Source organism: Vigna angularis, chromosome 1 (genome assembly GCF_016808095.1).
Source record: "Vigna angularis cultivar LongXiaoDou No.4 chromosome 1, ASM1680809v1, whole genome shotgun sequence".
NCBI lineage: Eukaryota > Viridiplantae > Streptophyta > Magnoliopsida > Fabales > Fabaceae > Vigna > Vigna angularis.
The window spans coordinates 55,091,990-55,114,393 of record NC_068970.1 but is presented as its reverse complement, the minus strand read 5'-3'; the positions used below and the strand labels follow the sequence as shown (position 1 = coordinate 55,114,393).

Below are 22,404 nucleotides of genomic sequence, written 5' to 3'. Positions count from 1 at the left end.
GCTCCTTAGTCTCTTGGCACTCTAAGAAACAAGCCTGTGTAGCCTTGTCAACCACTGAAGCTGAATATATTGCTGCGGGTAGTTGTTGTGCACAGATCTTATGGATGAAACAGCAATTAGAAGACTACGGTATTCATTTGGATAATATTCCGCTTAAGTGTGATAACACCAGTGCCATAAAACTCACCAAAAATCCCATCATGCATTCTAGAACCAAGCATATAGAAATTAGGCATCATTTTATTAGAGACCATGTCCAAAAAGGTGATTGTGAAATGGAGTTTATAGATTCTAAGCATCAATTAGCGGACATTTTCACCAAAGCTTTGCCCAAGGATAGGTTTTTTGAACTTAGGAGAGATCTTGGAATATTAGAAATAGTAAAATAGGCATATTTGGAATTAATCTGGCATTTTTCGCTGTTTAACGCATTTAATCTGCTTGCAAATCGATTAAAAACGCTGTCTATAGATTTACGACTGGATTAATCGATTAATCCAAGTATTAATCGATTACATAATCGATTAAAACTTCCTTTAATCGATTAAATACGCTCTAGACAGTTTTTTAAAAAATTTGTTTTCGAAATCTAGCCGTTGCCAACGGCCATAAACGGCCATATTCTCCAAATCCAACCGTTGGGGCACGGTTTTAAGCCTATATATACACCATTTGGTCCCCCTTCTCATTACTTGCACCAATCTTAAGCCTATTTCTTCTACTTTCTCTCTTCTATCACCCAAATCCTTGCCTTTCCTTTATTTCAATGGCTGAATCTTCAAGAAGGAGGAGAAGAAGAACCAGTGCTGTGTCGGAGAATCCAGTTCCAGCACGAGATGCTACCTTAGAAGGGTGGCTCTCCGATGAAGCAGATCAATTATCTTTCTCACGATTCTGGAAGGAAAGGAAGCTGATCAAGCAGAAATTCATTGATCTATCATAGTATATATCTTACAACTTTTCCTTCCCAAATCTAATCATTGAACAAGGGGTCCAACACCTTATGGAACTCCGTGGAAGGTATTATCCGGATCTCAATCGCACTTTCTATTACAATTTAAAGATTCGGGATGGGGTGTTCCAAACAAGAGTAAAAGGAGTAGACATTGTCTTGGACAATGATATTTGGACTAATGTTGCAAAGGTCCCTATCTTAGAGCATTCTCAGACTATCCCAGATGACTTTGCACAATTCAACAAGATAGCGGTCTACCAGTCCTTTCTCCGCAATCCTCGTCAGCACAATGCGCGTCTTTTCCTTGCAGGTGGACTCAAGATGGAAGAACGTCTCCTGCACTACCTCATTGTCTGGATTTTGTGCCCTAGAGGATCCAACCATGCCCAATGCTCTGAGACTGATCTCATCATCATGTACGATATTCTTCAGAGCATTCCTCTCAATTGGCCTCATCTGATTAAGACAATTATGTACAAGGCAAAAAGGTTAGATGTAGCCCCTCTTCCATATCCTCTCCTAGTTTCCCAAATCTGTGTGTTCAAAGGAGTGGATATCACCAATGAAAACCATGAGACTGTCCTCCCTGGTCACAAGGTTGGAGATAATTCCCTAAGACAAATGGGTTTTATTAAACAGGGACAATCTTACATACATCCTGAGGATGCTATTGAGGGCAATGAAGATGAAGCTGAAGATATTCCAATGCCTGATCCCACAAATGTTGCTGGCCCATCTCAAGTCCATGAGGAATACAGTCTAGAAAGTCTCTCTAGACAAATAACTGAGATGATGAACATCCAAAACATTCGCCATGAAGAAATTTGTACTCATCTCCGAAATTTAGACACTAGGGTTTCTGGTTTAGAGCAACATCTTCTTAGTGATGAAAGTGCTGAATTCTAGGACTTATTTGCTTGTCTTGTTTGTTTGGTTTTCTGACTATGTGCATCCTTAATAAAAAGTGTTGTTTATTTCATCTTTCAATATGCCTTATCTCTTTTTATTTAGGGGGAGCACGTTTTTTTTCTTCTGATCAAAAAAGGGGGAGAAGAAAGTTTAAAATTATTATTTTCTATTAATCTCTCTTTTTATGAGTTGTGACTGTTTCAGATTATTAAAAAGCTTTAAACTCAGAGGAATTTTTGATCATCATCAAAAAGGGGGAGAATGTTGGCAAAAATCAACTATGAAGTTTTGATGATGAACAGAGTTGCACAAGTCAAGACAAATTGAAGATTTATGTATTTTTAAAGCTTTTGTAATAATCAAAGTTGATGAAGTAGTACTCACAAATGTATTAGGACTAATTATTGTAATTTACATTTAAATGCTGTTGAGATTCGTCAACATTCTGTTTTAATCGATTAAACCTAGTTTTAATCGATTAAAACCGAGGCTGGCCCTGAAAACCCAAGTGTCACTGGAATAATCGATTAAAGTGTATAATAATCGATTAGCTAATCGATTAATCCTGAGAATAATCGATTAACACTGACTGTTGGGGTTTTCAGATTTCAAAAACTAGCCGTTGTACTCATTTTAATCGATTAATACTTATGTTAATCGATTAAATGCGTTAGATGGCCCGTTTTCGAAGAATGGAAGGGTATTAGGCTGAGTCTATAAATTGGCTCACTATTTCTCTCACAAATAACTCTTCCCTTGTGCTCTAGTACTCTGAACTCTTTTGAGAACTCTGTGAATTTGCTGAAGCTAAGGAAACTCTTGTCTGCAAAGTCCTAAAGTGGTGTTGCGGTGACAGAGGAATAGCTGGTTCATCCTTGGTGTGTCTGAGGAAGTGTTTGGAAGAGAATCATCCTTCGTGAAGCATTCGAAGGAGGTGATCATCCTTTGTGAAGATTCAAAGGAGGTGTAAGTTCATCTCTTGTGGTTTCAAGAGAGGTGGTAATTTCTAAACTGTTACAAATTATTTTCTGTGTGACTAATATTTGTAATTGTTTTGTGATAGTGAAAAAGGTTTATCTTGGTTGAGATAAGCGACTGGACGTAGGATCCTAGTGATCTGAACCAGGATAAAATACTTGTGCAATTTTTCTCTTTCCCTTACTCTCTTATTTACGTTTAATTATCTGCTTAGTAAGAAATTAAGAGAAAAGTATTAAAAAGGCATAACAATTGGATATAACCAATTCACCCCCCCCCCCCCCTCTTGGTTTGTTACCACGCTAATAATTCCGCTGCAGCAATTCTAACACCATGGACTGCCCAAACCTCAGTTTTCAAGCTCTACCCACACTTAAACACTAAAAAGAAGTCTCATCCATTGAAGAAATATGAAAAAAATACGTAAATTGCCTTTGGGGAGTGACATTGTCAGAGTTGGGTACTCTAGTACAAGTTTTTATATAAAACCAAATTTTTTTTCGTGTAATCGTTTACAGGGCCCTTGTAATCGATTATAAGGGACTGTATGACCTACACTTGTCTCAAGACTTCACCTAACTTGGTCATCACACCAACGTTGGGTCTTTCCTCCATCGTGGACGGCTCAAACCTCAGTTTTCAAGCTCTACTCACATTTAAACACTAAAAAGAAGTCTCATCCATTGAATAAATATGAAAAAAATACGTAAACTGTCTTTGGGGAGTGACGTTCTCACAGTTGGGTGCTGCAATATAAGTTTTTGTACAAATCCTCTATGTCTAATCGTTTACAGGGTCATTGTAATCGATTACAAGAGTCAAAATAGGTTAGGCATGCTTGAAATGCAATAAAAATTGGTCATATCATTATTGATGGATATCATACTGGCCACTTTGTTTATTGACATTCCAAATAATAACTCATTTGACAATAATAATAACGAAGGGAATAACACTTCAATTAACAATAACAATAATAAAGGGAAGTAAAGATGCATCTTTTTTAACATTCACAAAATTAGATACAATACATTTATTTGTTCATTTGTGTACAATGTTGTATTACTTTCTATAACAGCTGAATACACAAATCACTCATGTTTCGTCCTATTTCTAGTGTACGAAGTTCTAAGCGCTTTGCTCTTGTAACGCTTTCGTGATCTTCACAAACCTCTACATAGTGGGTTGGTTGGTGTAAATGTCTCTCGAGCTTACAAAGACAATGTTCATGCGAGATTCTTCACGAGGCGTATTGTGTCCACCATTATCTTTATTCCTCTGTTTATTCTCCTCTTCAGCCAACTCTGCCTCAAAAGCAACAACCCTAATCCTAAACAAAAATCGTTTTCGTTGAATTTGACAACTCTATCTCCAAATAAAAGTCCACCACTCGAATCAACCTATCTAACAAATAATTCATTCAAACTATTCCTACCAAGCTTAACATTATCATTCAAATCTAAAAACCATCGAAATGACGTCTTCTCAATAAGTGACTTGTGCTCCTTAGTCAATCTTTCATTCAAAGTACAAACATAGTTTTGAAAGAATGACGAACACACAACTGCATCAAAGAAAACTAAATAAGAAAAGGGAAAAACCCAAAACAAAAACACAACAGCGAAAACGAAAAGGAAAACCGAAAACACATATAAAAATAAGAGAAAAACCCAATTACCTTGCTCGAACCACCAACATCACCGAAGAATTTCATTCCGCATAATACCGTGAATGAAACCAAAAAGCTCAAAACCTGAAGATAAAAGGAAAGATTTTGGTTTGTCAAAGGCAAAGGAAATGGGAAGCTAGGAGGACAGGAGGAAGAGGAGGAAGAGGAGGCAGAGTTTAAGAATACCAAGGATTTTAGAAACGGCAGTGAAGAGAAGAATGAGAAAATAGAGAGAGAATGATGAACCGAAATAGAAAAAGACAATTTAAAAAAATAAAATAAAAGTATTTTTGGAATCATGAAAAATTGAACCTCAAATCATTTTCAGTATTTTATTAAAATAAAATAATTCAAATGGGCCAATCAACATGTAATTATTTTTAAATTTTTGTAAATTTGAGGCAGATTTCCTACAAAACCTTGAAAAGTATGTTTTCGGATCTTATACTATTAAACGACAAAGATACTTTTGTACATATAGAGTATAAAATATAATAAATTTTATAGCACATATAGCACATGTGTAAGGTTATGATAACATCACGTTAGGCTGATGAGGGTGATGTGCTGCTTTTGAAGGATTCAACGTGTACGGAGAATAAAACTGCTTTCACTACACAACAATTGTGTTAACTGTGGAGATTAAAAACGAACGACCACTATTATACGCATTATTATCGATGCATTGTCGATATGGATCATTTTGATGGTTGGCTTGCAATAAGATAATGATATTGTTTCTGCTGAAAGGGACCGAGGGAAACTCCTGCTGGTATCGCTCGGGAATACTCTTCATTCTCTAATCGGTCCTTCTCGCTCCTTCCTTAACTCCTGACTCCTCTCTCAATATCAAAGTGAGGTGACCTGCAGGAAATAGGATGAAGCCCAATATTAACTTGTTAGCCGTTGCTAGGACTCGGGTTCAATCCCCAAATCCTTGGCAACGGCACTAAAAACTTGTTAGCTCAAAAAATACGTGTTGGGCTCGATTTCGGCAAGTGCACCGAATCGTTCAAGTAATAAACCGGTAAGACCGGGTATCGTTTTCCCAAGAGACTCGTAATACTAGAGAATTGTGCGATTAACAACTCATATAGACTCAATAACATAACATCAATATACAGAACAAGTGCAGGAATGTAAATTCATACATATTTACAAGGTTAGACTTTGGTATTGAAGGCACTTGGAAATGGAAAAGACTAGAAATGGTATGAAATGACATTGTTAAGGCTAGTTTTCACCAATGCACTCTTGTGTATAACCAATTTCATCTCCTCTCTATCAATTTACTAAAGTCAATCCACTAAAACACTCTAGCCCTAATTCCTTAGGTGAAAGAGCCTAGGTTTTCCTAATCAAATCCCAATTCCTTGGCAATCTAACAAGCAAAACCCGCATTAAAGAGCTGGGATCTAAGACAACATGTGAATCATCTTCCATTCCTAGAATCAATGACCCACAAGGACTCCTATTTCAGTTCCGGGTTTCATCTTACGTTCCCATAATCCATAAAACCCCAAAATCAAGTCATGAACGTTCCCATTACATGCAAGCTTTAAGATTGGAAACAAGAATACTAGCAATTGATAGAAAAGGCATATATATAATCAAATCATTCAACAATTACACAAAGATTCAAAGGCTACAACTAATCCCAACAAGATGGGTTTGGTTCTCCATTTCCATGGAGAACCCTAAGCTTACAAACATGGAAGATGGAAGAAGAAGGAGACCCAAAGGAAGAGGAGGAGATGTTCCCACAAGCTCCTCACGCCCTCCATGAGCTCCAGCCGTGAAATCGCGCCTCCAAATGACCAAAGACCCTTAACCCTTCGCGTTTCTGGGTTAAATAAGCTGTCTGCCACATCAGTAAAAGTCGCGCCCGGGCGCCCTCTGTCAGTCGCGCCCGGGCGCGAGACTCTCTGGAAAAATTAAAAACTGGCGAAATGTCGCGCCCGGGCGCCCCTTTTCTCACGCCCGGGCGTGAAACTCTCTGGAAGCTGAAAGTGGACGAACGTCCACTTCTCGCTGCCGAGCGTCCACTGACGAGCGTCCTGGGTGGACGAGCGTCCACTGACGAGCGTCCTGGGTGGACGAGCGTCCTCTGCGTGTCTCGCTGGACGAGCGTCCTCTTATCTCGCTGACGAACGTCCTCTTATCTTGGACGAGCGCCCGCTTCTGGGACGAGCGTCCTCTTCTGCATGGACGAGCGTCCTCTCGTTTCTTCTGCATGGACGAGCGTCCCTCGTGTCTGGCTGGACGAGCGTCCTCTCTGCAACTTGGACGAGCGTCCACTGCCTGGGACGAACGTCCTCTCTGTTAGCTTGGACGAGCGCCCACTTATCTCAGGACGAGCGTCCACTTGTTTCTTTGCTGGACGAACGTCCACTTCTCTGGCGAGCGTTCTCTCTTCTCTTTTGGACGAGCGTCCTTTCTTGTCTTTTTCTGGACGAGCGTCCCCTCTAAACGTCCTGGACGAGCGTACTCTTGCTGGCGACGAGCGTCTCTGCATGTGCTTGCTTTGGTTTGCTCTATAATTTGTTGGAGACTTTTCCAAGCTCATTTTTAGCTACAAAATAAGGGATTATTGATGAAAGTACATCAAAGTAGCCAAAAACACAATTATTTAGAAAACAAGACAAAACAAGAGGATTAAGCAAGTTATAAGTTAGAAAGGAGTTGATTTTGCTACTAAAATGATGCTTAAAATATGGTAAAATTTAGCATTATCAAATACCCCCAAACTTACAACTTTGCTTGTCCTCAAGCAAAAGTACTTCTCCTAGCCGACAATTCAATCACAATGGTCTAGCAATTTAAGCATAGTTTCAATCAAATAAACAAAATCAATCATGCTTGCTCAACTTAGAAAACACATTCAAGAGACCATATAGTCTTAGCAAGCTAAACTTCAATCATGGTGCTCACACTTCAAAATCACATGACAGATGCAAATGATAGATCAACAAACATGACAAGTTGTTTTCAATGAGTGCATGGAACCAATCCTCACCAAAGAAAGTGTTTCACTCAAGCACAATGGTGTATAAGGATGTGTGTCTAACTCTCAAATATCACAATGTTACACAAATCAACTTTGCCTTTCGTTTCAACAATTTCAAACACATTTACAAACAAGTTACATCACAAGGACTTTTTGAAGCTTGTATTGTGGCTAGGCTAAGAAGAAAAATTGGTTTTTCTGGACAACAAAGCACCTTGAGATAAGAGACCAAACAATTTAGTTCATGATATAGCATAATATCTCTTTTTCTCCAAAATTGAATAAACAACTCTCAACTTATTTCCCAACTCTTTTTCATTGAATTCATGTTTTTGTTTTTCTTCTTCTTCTTTCTTCTTTTTCTTTCTTTTTAACTCAACTTATTGTTTTTCTCAATGCTCCCCTTTTGACAAGAAGAACTTCCCCAAACTTAGACCATTCTCCTCACTCTAACATATATGTTCATCTCTACTCAAGGTAAGGAGGTTAATGATTTTTCAATAGGCTTAAGGTTTCGGGAATGAGAAAGTTTTCTTTAAGGTTCAAAGGTTATACATTGGCTTTTAGGCTCAAAATGTAGAAGAGGTGGAAGAACAAGATGGCCTTGATCCTTTGTAACATGCAAGTAACTAGTTCAAATAGAGAAACTCAGGCAAAATCAACTGTGATTCCAAAGTAATAACATTCAACAATAAACTCTGAGGCACAACATCTCACAGGTTTACTCAGGGTTCCCGAATTTGATAAACATCATGCCAAGAATATTGATCACAATTAAAACTAAGCATCTATCTCAACAGATACAAGCAACCACAATCTCAGTTCAACAAGCTCAACCACATAATCTCAATCAGATTTTCAAAACAATTCTCATGGATAAAGAGCAAGCACAACAGATTTGTATTCAATTCAAGCATAGAAAATGATTCACTCAAATCACCAGACCAATTGCACAAGAACTATCCACAAGGCAAGTCAAAAAGAAATCCAAAACACAAATACTGAAAGCAAATAAGAACAGGAAATAAAAACTGAAAAACCGATTAAAATGGACTCTTTGCAGCTCCAGCAGTGTAGGAGACTAGCTTCACTTTCATCTGCAACATCTTCCTCCAACAGTAGAATATACTCCGAAACTGCTCCACCTCCCCCATCAGTAGGGGCCTGGCCCCCAGGCCATGCTACACGAGCAGCAAAATTTTCAAGTCATAGGTTGCTCTGCTCTAGCCTGGCTCATAGGTTGGCCAATGGTGGTTTCAAACTTGTTAAGTCCTTAGGAAGATCTTATCCTGTAACAACAAAGCTCAAAGCAAACTTAGTATCTCATAGTCAACAACTGGAGAGAAGAATCCATAAAACAAACTAAAAGAAATATGCAAAAGAAAGCAAAGAAACAAAACAATGAAAGCCAAAACAGACAAAGATAAAAGTACAAGAACAAAGAGGGAAGTCTTAAAATTAAGCTTCCCAAAGGTACAACAACACAAAAAGGTATAAAAACACAACAAAAGGAGTGTGTGAAAGATTGCAAAAGAATGGGAAACTCATCATAAATCAAGAAAAAACAAAAAGTGCAGAACCAGAATTTTTGGTGCTGGGCGCCCCTGGTGCAGCTCGCGCCCGGGCGCCCCTCAGCAGGGGGCGCTTGGGCGCCACTGGTGCATCGCGCGCTCGGGCGCCCCTCAGCCGGGGGCGCTTGGGCGCCACTGGTGCATCGCGCGCTCGGGCGCCCCTCAGCAGGGGGCGCTTGGGCGCCACTCGGTCAGTTTGTGCAGGATGGCCCTCGTGCAGGTCGCGCTCGGGCGCCCCTCAGCAGGGGGCGCTTGGGCGCCATATCAGTTTTCTGCATAATGCAGATTTCTGCGAAATTGGCCACTCACCATGTGATTTTTGGTTCTAGACCTTCATTCAATGCACTTACACACCAAACAAGCTACAAATAACATAATATACTTATACAAACCACAAAAACAACAACAAAACTCAAAAATCACAAGAATGCAAAAACTACACAAACATGCAAAACATAAGCCAAAAATGCAAATAACACAAAAATCACACAAACACAAGTAAAATAGGTAATAAAACTGGGTTGCCTCCCAAAAGCGCTTGTTTAACGTCATTAGCTTGACGGATTACTCAATGAAGTGCAGATTTTGATGTTGGTGTGCTCCTTCCACCAACTCCTCTTGAATCACATTCTAGCCACCAAATCAACTCTCATAGCTTGAATTCTTCTTTTTAGCCCTTCCACTACCTTGACATCTTTAAATACTCAATCCTCTTGATCAACTTTGGCTTGCTAGGCTTGAGTTCCTTGTTTCTCATCAAAGGGTGGTGGTGACTAGTCTTTCTCTTTTTCTTCTCCCTTTCTTCATCTTACTTAGCACTTGGAGCATCTTCAATGAAGGGAGAATTTTGGGCAGCTTGTAGTGCTCAACATAGTTGTCTCCTTGTGTCCTATAATTCCTTCAATCTCAGGGTCTTCATGATGCTTTTGAGGCTGCAGTCCTCCATGTATGAACATCTCCCTGCATATACACTTAGACACAACTAGGCTAAAGCCACAAATTAGCCCAAACAAAACTGAAAATCTATTTACAACAAAAGAGTTAGTTCTATATACAAAATCAAGTCTACATAAGTTAGAAACCTCACAAAAGTCTAGTATTGACACGAGTCCCCGGCAACGGCGCCAAAAACTTGTTGAGGCCCAATTTAACTTGTTAGTCGTTGCTAGGACTCGGGTTCAATCCCCAAATCCTTGGCAACGGCACTAAAAACTTGTTAGCTCAAAAAATACGTGTTGGGCTCAATTTCGGCAAGTGCACCGAATCGTTCAAGTAATAAACCGGTAAGACCGGGTATCGTTTTCCCAAGAGACTCGTAATACTAGAGAATTGTGCGATTAACAACTCATATAGACTCAATAACATAACATCAATATACATAACAAGTGCAGGAATGTAAATTCATACATAATTACAAGGTTGGACTTTGGTATTGAAGGCACTTGGAAATGGAAAAGACTAGAAATGGTATGAAATGACATTGTTAAGGCTAGTTTTCACCAATGCACTCTTGTGTATAACCAATTTCATCTCCTCTCTATCAATTTACTAAAGTCAATCCACTAAAACACTCTAGCCCTAATTCCTTAGGTGAAAGAGCCTAGGTTTTCCTAATCAAATCCCAATTCCTTGGCAATCTAACAAGCAAAACCCGCATTAAAGAGCTGGGATCTAAGACAACATGTGAATCATCTTCCATTCCTAGAATCAATGACCCACAAGGACTCCTATTTCAGTTCCGGGTTTCATCTTACGTTCCCATAATCCATAAAACCCCAAAATCAAGTCATGAACGTTCCCATTACATGCAAGCTTTAAGATTGGAAACAAGAATACTAGCAATTGATAGAAAAGGCATATATATAATCAAATCATTCAACAATTACACAAAGATTCAAAGGCTACAACTAATCCCAACAAGATGGGTTTGGTTCTCCATTTCCATGGAGAACCCTAAGCTTACAAACATGGAAGATGGAAGAAGAAGGAGACCCAAAGGAAGAGGAGGAGATGTTCCCACAAGCTCCTCACGCCCTCCATGAGCTCCAGCCGTGAAATCGCGCCTCCAAATGACCAAAGACCCTTAACCCTTCGCGTTTCTGGGTTAAATAAGCTGTCTGCCACATCAGTAAAAGTCGCGCCCGGGCGCCCTCTGTCAGTCGCGCCCGGGCGCGAGACTCTCTGGAAAAATTAAAAACTGGCGAAATGTCGCGCCCGGGCGCCCCTTTTCTCACGCCCGGGCGTGAAACTCTCTAGAAGCTGAAAGTGGACGAACGTCCACTTCTCGCTGCCGAGCGTCCACTGACGAGCGTCCTGGGTGGACGAGCGTCCTCTGCGTGTCTCGCTGGACGAGCGTCCTCTTATCTCGCTGACGAACGTCCTCTTATCTTGGACGAGCGCCCGCTTCTGGGACGAGCGTCCTCTTCTGCATGGACGAGCGTCCTCTCGTTTCTTCTGCATGGACGAGCGTCCCTCGTGTCTGGCTGGACGAGCGTCCTCTCTGCAACTTGGACGAGCGTCCTCTGCCTGGCTGGACGAGCGTCCACTTCTGCCTGGCTGGACGAGCGTCCACTGCCTGGGACGAACGTTCTCTCTGTTAGCTTGGACGAGCGCCCACTTATCTCAGGACGAGCGTCCACTTGTTTCTTTGTTGGACGAACGTCCACTTCTCTGGCGAGCGTTCTCTCTTCTCTTTTGGACGAGCGTCCTTTCTTGTCTTTTTCTCGACGAGCGTCCCCTCTAAACGTCCTGGACGAGCGTACTCTTGCTGGCGACGAGCGTCTCTGCATGTGCTTGCTTTGGTTTGCTCTATAATTTGTTGGAGACTTTTCCAAGCTCATTTTTAGCTACAAAATAAGGGATTATTGATGAAAGTACATCAAAGTAGCCAAAAACACAATTATTTAGAAAACAAGGCAAAACAAGAGGATTAAGCAAGTTATAAGTTAGAAAGGAGTTGATTTTGCTACTAAAATGATGCTTAAAATATGGTAAAATTTAGCATTATCAAAATACTCTGACGCTCAAGTCAGAATTTATCTTTGCAAGTCTAGTGAAAATTAATCAAAATTAGAAAATTTACCTTCTCCATCGTTTGCTATTTATATGGTTTCGAAGAATATTATCCATTAATTTACCTCTTAATGACAATCAATGCTCACCTTAACTGCTTCGACGATGACCGTTACGCTATTAATTGCACATTCATGGTCATTCAAAAGCTGTCCTCAGCCAACGGCTAGAAAAATCGCGAATACTGCCCTGGCGTCCGACCGGGAAAGATGAGTTTCCCTGCACAGTCGGTCTGATCGGTCGGTCGATCCCACCTCGGTATGGACTAAGCGCGCCCGGTCGGTCGACCCCTACTCGGTAGTAACAGATACTTTGACAATATTATTTTAAAATATTTTAATATCATCTACATGTCATTCTGTAATTGGTTTATGTTGATGTTTATAATTATTATTATTGATTGTGAAGTAATTTTGAACCAATCACGTAATGACACGTAGATAATATTAAAATATTATAAAAAATATTTTCAAATTACCTTTTTTCCATTGTAATCTTGCAATATTCAATGGTTTTCTGATTTTTCATATGTGTTGAGACAAAAGGCGATCACATGCAGCGAAATATATATCCATTATTGCACTATACTTTTTCTTACCCTTCCAAATAGTCATTTTTGCCATCATGAACAAAAGTATTTCATCGTTATGCTATAATTTGAAAAATGTCCTACTTCGCGTTTAACATCATGATTCAAGCATAAATGAGGAAATTAGATTGAATACATATTTGTCAATATAATTTTTCTAGAAGAGCATATGCAAGTTGATTATTTTAGAATGGAAACAGATTGTGAGTTGTAACATCCAAAAAATATAGTACACAACTATATACGGATGTCAATATTTAATAATATGATAGAACATGTACTACAATAATAAAGTCAAACTTACAGTTATTACAAAAATAACCATAAAAGTTTTGAACTTTACAAGAGCTTCATATACTACTACCGAACGTTCATCATATAATCGATCGGTTATATTTACAGAACAAAATAGTGAACGGTCGGTTCACCAAAACTATCTACACTATATGATCGAACAATTATCTCCTATTCAGCAGGAGTCTCACCGTCCAGCTCCTATTCCAACGTAAGATCTTCCCCTTCTGCTCACATCCAACAAGGATGATCATTGCAATAGAAAACCGAACGACAACATGGATAAAAACAGAAAATAAGGGTAAGTTACTATAATTCAATTGAGCATGCATTCATACATGTAATAAAACTACAAACCCTTACAGACCGAACACTATAGCATACAAGAGCCAACGTAAATATCATAATTCATGTACATCTGACACTTGACTTGACCATCCGGATTGTATGAATACGTAGCTTGAGGTCGTTCGTGCACTCGGGTGGTGTAGTAACTGGAAAACCATCAGCTGCCACCCGAGGTTAGTCCGTTATAACTTACCCAAGAACCTATGGGCTAAGACCTCCTGCCATTCTCACACAATGACTTACCCATCTCTACTTGAGAACTGGTAATCATCAGAATATCAGGATGAACCCCGTTAATTTCACTGTTCGTATTCATACTTTACCACAACATTATCCTTACACTAAGACATTCCTCCTTGGAATTCTCTTCCACATTACTTGAAACATCAACTTTTACTTGAATACCAATAATATTTCCCATACATAATAGATCATTGCTATAATAAGCAACCAGCACCAAGCCATAACATCAGCATTGAAAGATCAAACCACATTTCATATAAGAAGACCGAACGCTCAAATAACACTACTCTTAATTACAACCGAACGGAAAGGATCAAAACAACAGACGAATATGACCGAACGTTTATTTAATAGTTAGGACTTTGACTTGAGCCGAACACATTTTTAAGAATAGAACACTCTAATTAAACCCAATACTTAATATAAGACTGAACCATATTTAACTATCCTTCATACTCGAACGAACGATATTTCACTATCCTCAAAGTAAGAACGAACGCTATTTTATTGTCCGACAAAACCGAACGCTTAAAGCTTATACCGAGCACTTATAACTACTGATACTTGGTGTAAGACCGAACGATATTTCACTATTTGACAAAACCGAACGCCTAGAGCTTATACCTAACACTATATTACTCCTACAAACTATTCATCAAACCTAGTACTTTTAAGGAAACCGAACGTTAAGACATTTTAGCTTAAATATATAGAAACTTGTATCTGATCATAAACGAACGTATTTTTAAGTCTAGTACAAGTACGAGGTCTACTAATAATAATATATGAGCTATCACAAACCAAAATACCTAATCCAATAAGACCGATTATAAATGTATATAACCATCAATATATTAATCACTTCCTATAAACCGAACGGTTATACACTAGTAAGGCTAAAATGTTAACTCTATTGATAACTTATTGATTGATCATGACCGAACGGTTGAGACCGAACACCCAACTCTTATGCATAATTTTGCAGAATCCCTATAGACTTATATAGAACCACCCAAAACCCAGAAACATACATTTCATACACTCATATACAAACCATCAATCAATTCATTCCATACATACACAAAATCATCACATGCATAATTAAATTTAATAACTTTCCTTACCTCTTAACAGACCGATCGCTCACAATACAGAATTTGCACCACAACCAAACACTCAAAAGCCAAGATTCACTATTTAAAGAAACGACCAACCAAAGGACCGGAAATATGATCAGATTTGAAGAAAAAGAAGAAGACAACCACATGCAACCAGAAACTAAACTTGCATGTACCCAAAACTAGATTTTCTTAGAAGTAAAAGAACCTACCAGTTCAAACCACTACTCGATCGGTTGAAAGGAAGATCCTTGCCCCCAGCAACCTCACATACACTCTGATGGATGATCAGGTGGAAGAAAACATGAGAATTAATGGAAGAAAAGATGATAATTTTAGAGAGAAGTTAGAGAGAAGGAGAAGAAAATGAGTTCAGAAAGTTTAGAGAAAAAGATTTAATTGCATGCAGAAAGTGGAACCAACTTTTAAAATTTTAAATTATATATTCCCTCAGTAAAACGATTGGTCCACTGTCCTGCAGCCACATGTCCTCCACTTTCTGAAATTCTAAATCCTCACCATTCCACCTGACTTTCACTGCTCTATTAAATTTAAGGGTTCTTACATGAGTAAACAAAACAGAGGAAGAGATAATTTTTCAAATAACGAAAGAGAATAGTATCCGAATTATAATCCAAAATAATTAAAGATTATCTGGTCTTTGTCATCTACCTGTGGTTAATGGAAATTAATTTGGTATCAGAGGAACAAAAGTTAAAGAAAGAGACAAATTTTGAAGAAAGAAAAAGAGAATATAACCCACAACAATCAAAAGAACACAACAGTTTAAATCAAAGACAAAAATAATCAACCAAGTGGGAACTTTCAGTCATTATATATACGCGATGGTACTTAAGTGAAGAGACAACCTTAATCAACACAAAAAAATTTCTCCAAGTTATGGCTTTTCTTGTGTTTGTTCTTTTCTCCCTCTTGGGTCTCTCTTCTGGTTCATCGATCTCAAGTGATCGTTCCATATTGGACCTTGACCTAGCCAAGTACACCACACAGGAACAGGTGTCTGCCTATTCCAACTATGGAAGAAGGAGCATGGACGGCTCTATAGGAACAACGAAGAAGAGGCAAGAAGACTCGAGATTTTCAAGAATAACTTGAACTATATCAGGGACATGAATGCAAACAGAAAATCACCCCATTCCCATCGTTTGGGGTTGAACAAGTTTACTGACATTAGTCCTGAAGAGTTCAGCGAAAAGTACTTGCAAGATCCGAAGGATGTGTCACAGTCCATCAACATGGTCAACAAGAAAATGAAGGAGGAACAACATTCTTGTGACCACGCACCTGAATCCTGGGATTGGAGCAAAAAAGGTGTCATCACAGAAGTAAAGTACCAAGGGCAGTGTGGTATGTGCTTAATCTTCAGCTCATATTAGCAGTTATTACTTAGTAACATTAATATTATTCTTGTCCTATTTTTCTTCGAAAATGACTTGTGGAGAGTGAAACCGTAGGAAGTGGTTGAGCATTTTCTGCCAGGGGAGCCATAGAAGCAATACATGCAATAACAACAAGAAACCTTGTTAGCCTTTCCGAGCAAGAACTCGTAGATTGTGTCGATGCAAGTAAAGGTTGTTACAACGGATGGAACTTTCAGTCATTCCAATGGGTAAAAGATAATGGTGGGATTGCCACTGAAGATGATTATCCTTACACAGCCAAAGAAGGTACCTGCAAAGCCAATAAGGTATGTGAATTAATATGTGATTCCATAGTCCATTCTCTCTTTCTTCTACAAGCTTTTGATAAATAACTTCTCCTGCATCCCTTTGTTTTGTGAACCTTTTTTCTGGAATTAGATACAAGAACCGGTTACGATTGACGGGTTTGAAACTCTAATACTGACAAATGATAGTACAGAATCAGAGACAGAGAAAGCATTGTTGTGTTCCACCCTTGAGCAACCAACTAGTGTGTCCATTGATTCAAAAGATTTTTATTTCTACAGTGATGTAAGTAAATATAAGACCAATATCTTAGTATCTGGAAGTCAAATTTATATAGTTTTATGTTATTATAAATTGATTGGTTTGTGCACGCTTCGCAAAAAATAAAAATAAAAATTTAATTAAAATTAACATTAATTTATATTTTATAAGATTAAATTTAATTAAAATTAAATTTAAATTTATATTTAATTTAATTTATATTATATTTTATATATTTTTTTGTAATTTTATTTAAAATATTTTAATAATTTATTAAAATATATTTTTTTAAAATATTTGTGGATATCCGCGGATATCCATGGCTATCCGCGGATTTTAAAATACCTGCGAATATTTTTTAAGCGGGTATCCGTACGGGTAACGGGTGAATTTTTTTTTGTCGGGTCGGGTTGTGAGTAGCCACTATCCGTACCCGACCCGACTCGTTGTCATTCCTAGTTTCATGTGCTTTCGATGGTGATTAAGTTCATTTAATATTTATAAGTGATGCTATATAGTAAAAAAATAATTTCTATTATCCTTAATTATGTTTAAAGAATGATCAAGTTTAATATAGGAATATGCTTTTAAATAATAATATTAAATGTTGTTCTAGTTATATTTTTTTTTGTAGTTAAATCCATTAATCATAACTACTTTTTCTCTTATGTTTAAGTAAAAGAAATATTTTACTATTATTACTATGATGATGATATAATCAAGGGATTACTATTTTTATGATAAAAAAATAGGGGTGGGATAGTATAATCGTTTATGAGATAGGTAATCAATTAAGATTATAAATAATGTGTGCCCCTTAATGAATTATGATCAATTTTATTCTGATTAATTGAATCAAAATGAACATTTATGCATTTATATATGCATATTTTGTCAAGATACTCTTGTATGTGAATTTCACCACAAATTTAAATCTATTTTCTATCAAGCATGGCTATCAAACAAAATGAAATTACATTTTTTCAATTTTTTATACACATTTTAAAAGTGCATTCCGAAGTCAAAGAAATATTCTTTAATTTCCCCATTCTGTTTATTACATTTCCCATGTTTACATAGTAAACACCTAGAAAAACAAAAGAAAGAAGAACACATGCATTTACGGATAAACTTTTTTTTTCTCATTTGGTATACAAAGGTGTTAAAATGAATTTAAATTTATGAGTTAATCATCACACTAAATGATTGGAGGTCGGTTGACGCTCATTTGCTCACGAATCTTGAATAACTTTCTCAACTTAATTAAAGATAAAACATACTTAAATAAATTCACTCATCAGGTTGCAATATTTCCAAAATATATTAAAATAATAATAATAATAATTGAATCTACTAAAAAGTTTATCTTAATTTGGATTGAAAGATAATAAAACAATACCTTAATAGGTATAAATACCAAAAAAAACACACTTTTACTAACATACAAATTTTTTCATTTGGAATATCTACTCATTTTATATATTTCCTTGATCTCATTTCATCAACAAAAACCAACATATAGCTCATTAAAACAAACTCAAAAAACCAAACCAAATCCATTAACACGGGAAGCCCAAAAGTTGGACGAAGAAAAAGCATCGGAATCCTCGGAAAATGTAACCATTTTGCCTTCGAAGGGTAATTTTTCTTACAGTTGTCAAAATGGATCACAATCCTCGAGTCAATCCCACCCACCATAGGTTCGAGCCGGATTGTGTTTGAAAAAATTGTATTTTTTTTATGCGGGTTAGATTTCAATCCGGTTCATGCGGGTTAAAATCCGTGGTGGATCGGGTTGGCCCATCAACCCCATCTACCTAATTTAATTTTATTAAAATTTAATTTTAATTTTATAAAAAATATTTATTATTTCTTTTTGCTTGAAAAAATTATTTAAATTTTTTATTTTCATAATTAATTAAACACCCATGTTGGAAGTAAAATTTGGGAGTGAAATTTGTTTAGATTTGAATTATAGAAAGTTTGTAAATTTTTTTATTTTAAAAAAATTCTAATTAAGTGAGTTAGTGAGCCAACCCGTTTACCCACCAACCCGTGGTGGGTCGGGCTGGGTTTGAATTTTTCTAACTTACTAATAAATGAGCCGGGTTGGGTTGGCTCACTAAGTGACCAACCCGTGTTGGGCCGGACCGGGTCAGGCCGGGTGACTCGTTTTGACAGCTTTAGTTTTTCATTTATATCAATTTGACTCATGGTTGATGGTCACTATTAACCCATTTTTAAATAAGTTTATAAGTTTCTTTTATACAACACATTCAAGTTTGAGTCATATTAGCCCGAACTAGAGGTTTAGTTGGAGCAAGCCTGGTTGAGTAAGTTCAGGATGAATGTAGAGGTATGATTATTTAAGTTGATGGTTAAGATAAACTGGTCCATGTTGATGGTTGAAAACGTTCGGTTTGACTCGAATGTCAAGATGAACCATCTCAAGCCAATAATAGATATAAATTGATCGAGTTGAAGATCGATACAAATCAGTTTAGGTCAAAGGTTGAAAAAGACCACCTTTCTGAAGGTGGACTTCGACAAGTCAAGCCGAAGGTCGAGATAGGTTAGTGTGGACTGAAGGTCGAGACAAGTCAACTTGGATTAATGGTTGAGACAAGTTTTCCTAGGTCGACAATCGAGGGATGCTCAAGTCGACAGTCGAGGGTCGCTCAAGTCGATGGTCGAGAGAGGAGGGCCTGGGCTAATGGTCAAGATGAGACGACCTAGGAAGATAGTTAAGACATGTCGGCTCACGCTGATGGTAACCAGGCCAAGGTGAAGACGAGCCATCTAGAATTAATAATCGAGACAGGTCAGTCTGTGTCAAAGGTTGAGATGGTCCATTTCGAGTCATGGACGGCTCGGGTTGATGATCGAGACAGGCTAGTCCTTGCCGATTGTTGAGATTAGTCAGCCCGATCAAAATGTCGAAAATGGTTGTCTCGGGCTAATGGTTGAGAGGAGTTGACTCAAGTTAAAGGTCGAAACAAAAGAAGATGGCCATGACATCAAAACAGGCTGATAAGTGAAATTGAGAGATCCAAGATGATGGTGGAGACAACTCGTTGCGAGCTAAAAATTGAGACGTACCGGATCCACAAGTGAACTTTTGGCTTTGCGAATTTTTCTTTGCCTTGACTCACATGGACCAAGGTCAAACCTTGTGAACTAGACCACATTGAAAACTCAATGTTATACTGATATAAAAAAAAGAATTTTCGTTTTGCTTATTTATATAACAAAGTTAAAATATAATTTTTAAATTGTAAAATTTAAAATTTAAAATAACTTTTAAATTGTGTAATTCAAAAATTATTTTTTATGTGAAAAAAATAAGTTGTGTAATCTACAAATTAAAAAGAATTAAATTGTATAATTTCAAAATTAGTTTATTTAACTTTCTTTAATTTTTAAAAATTAGTTTATTTAGCCTTCTTTAATTTTTAATTAATATTTTCTAAATTCATAATTTAAATTTTATTTTTGACACTCAAATTATTAAAAAAAAGATAAAATGAAAAGTTTTCTCTTTCAAAAGAGATACAAGGAGAAAAAAAAATATAGATATATAACAAGACCATGGCTTAACAACCATGTCTATGTATTTTCTTGAATTCTGGGAGGGGTGATGGCTAGATTAAGTCGCTTCCCTAATTGTTGTCATCTATAATCCGAAATTTTGATAGTATCATGTACATTAAATCTGATTCTATTACAATTTTAAACAAGTTGGATGTAACTAGATGAGCTCAATTTGTTAATATAATATATTATTTTCATCCTTATATATATTTAAATTATAAAAGAGAAATACAAAATTTAAATTGGTTTATACTTTATAATATATTTTAAAACTAAAATATTTAATATAAATATCATCTTAAAGTATGTTTTTATTTGTGAATTAATTTGTACTTATTGTTGAATTGATTATAAATTTCATTGACTTGAGATTGAGTGAGAACTAATTACAAGTTGTAGTCCAATTAATTCTCTTCTTACTTTTAGATGTTAGGAATATATCTAAGGTTCTAGCTAGTTATAGTCCAGATCTTAATGTAGGTGATTCATTCAAGTTGTCACTTATCTTAATGTAGGTGATTCATTCAAGTTGTCAGTGTCACTAAGGAATCAAACTAAAGTTTGATGATCTTAGACTCCAGATGTCAGGACAAATGTGTTTCATATACTTATCACCAACTCAAACATTATTTTATTCAAATCAAATCAACATTCTACTAAATTTATGTGAATATGATACTTATTGCATTAAAACATTAATATATCACGCCTTATAATATAAGTCAAGAATAACACAAGTGAAACATGTAACATAATAATAGAAAGTGAGTTATGAGGCTAACTCAACTCTACAACACCAGCTTATAAGGCAACATCTCGTGCGTGATAATAGAAATTGGGTGGTCTGATAAGAGCCCAACAATGGGTGGAATAGAAATGCCCAAGAAACAATAAATATCGCTAGGATATGCTCTGACCATGGCTCTGATACCATATTAGAAAGTGAGTTATGAGCCTAACTCAACCCTACAAAACCGACTTGTTAGGTAAGGTTTGCACCTCACTTATATATTATAATTTGGCCTTATCCCTAGTCGATGTGGGACTTCCAACACATAAACCTTATATTTTGACACATTTTGAATTTCTCTTCTTAAGTCACTTAACTATAAATAACTATTATTGTTTCGGGTGTGAGGTCGAATCACTAACGCCTGCACGATTTCTCCTGGATGTCGTTCGATATCTGCTCTTCTAGTCCTTCACTTCTCTTCACCGGTCAAAGGTGTACCTGTCAAAGGCACTCCGATGCTTAAGTCAGTTAACTGTTTGTACGGGAGTTTAGTGCAATGGTAATAAATGCACAATAAATGCGATCACCTACATCTTACCTTTGACCTATATTTATAGCTTTCGTCATGGGCTTAAGATTCATGAAATCTTAATCACGGTCCAATCTTAGTTCAATGTCTCTAATTACTGTTTACCTTAATCTTTGTAGAAAAATTTGATTATTGACTAAGACAAGACGTTCTATTCATGACCGTTCGGTTTTGCCATGTTCAATCATTGTTTAGCTGCGTTCTGTTCTCTATGATCATCTAATTAGGTGATTATATAGTTGTTCGAGTCATACACTACAATTAGTTATTTGTAAAACATTTTTTTTAGTGTAATAGTGTAAATGGGAGGCTTATTTTGAAGTTCGTAGTCAATTACGCAATTTTCTTTTTCAATTATTTTGAGACTAATTCGAGCGATACATTGATTTCTGATCCTATTCTATTTTTACCTTTAAATTGTTTTTATATAACCTCTTTAAGTTGTTTCGATTCTCAACCTATGTTCTTTAAATTGTTTTTATATAATCGTCTTTAATACAGAGGATTTGTTTTTTTTTGTGATCTTACAAGAGTTAAACTAATTAATTTAGTCTGATTGTAGATAAGAATCACTTTCACGAAAAATCAAATTTCTATACTTTATGAGGATCAATCACATTGATGCTCAAGCTTCGTAATTTAATGTTAAATTGATCCTTAAAATATAATTTTTTTGATAAAGCAATTCATTGAAACTCAACATCAGATGTGAATCTGATTTACACATTGAGAAACTAAATTATAATTTTCGGTTGTTCAATAAGTAAATTGTAACTTATTTTGGATTAT

At 36.8% G+C, this 22,404-nt stretch overlaps 1 protein-coding gene across 1 annotated transcript; it reads left to right on the top strand.

The window, feature by feature from the left end:
- The first annotated feature begins 15,653 nt into the window (after positions 1–15,653).
- Positions 15,654–19,615, top strand: LOC108326013 (P34 probable thiol protease-like). Its single transcript, XM_052872610.1, is given in 5 exon segments — positions 15,654–15,774; positions 15,777–16,121; positions 16,229–16,461; positions 16,574–16,726; positions 19,481–19,615. Coding segments are annotated over 5 exon segments (987 nt in total).
- Positions 19,616–22,404: the final 2,789 nt, after the last annotated feature.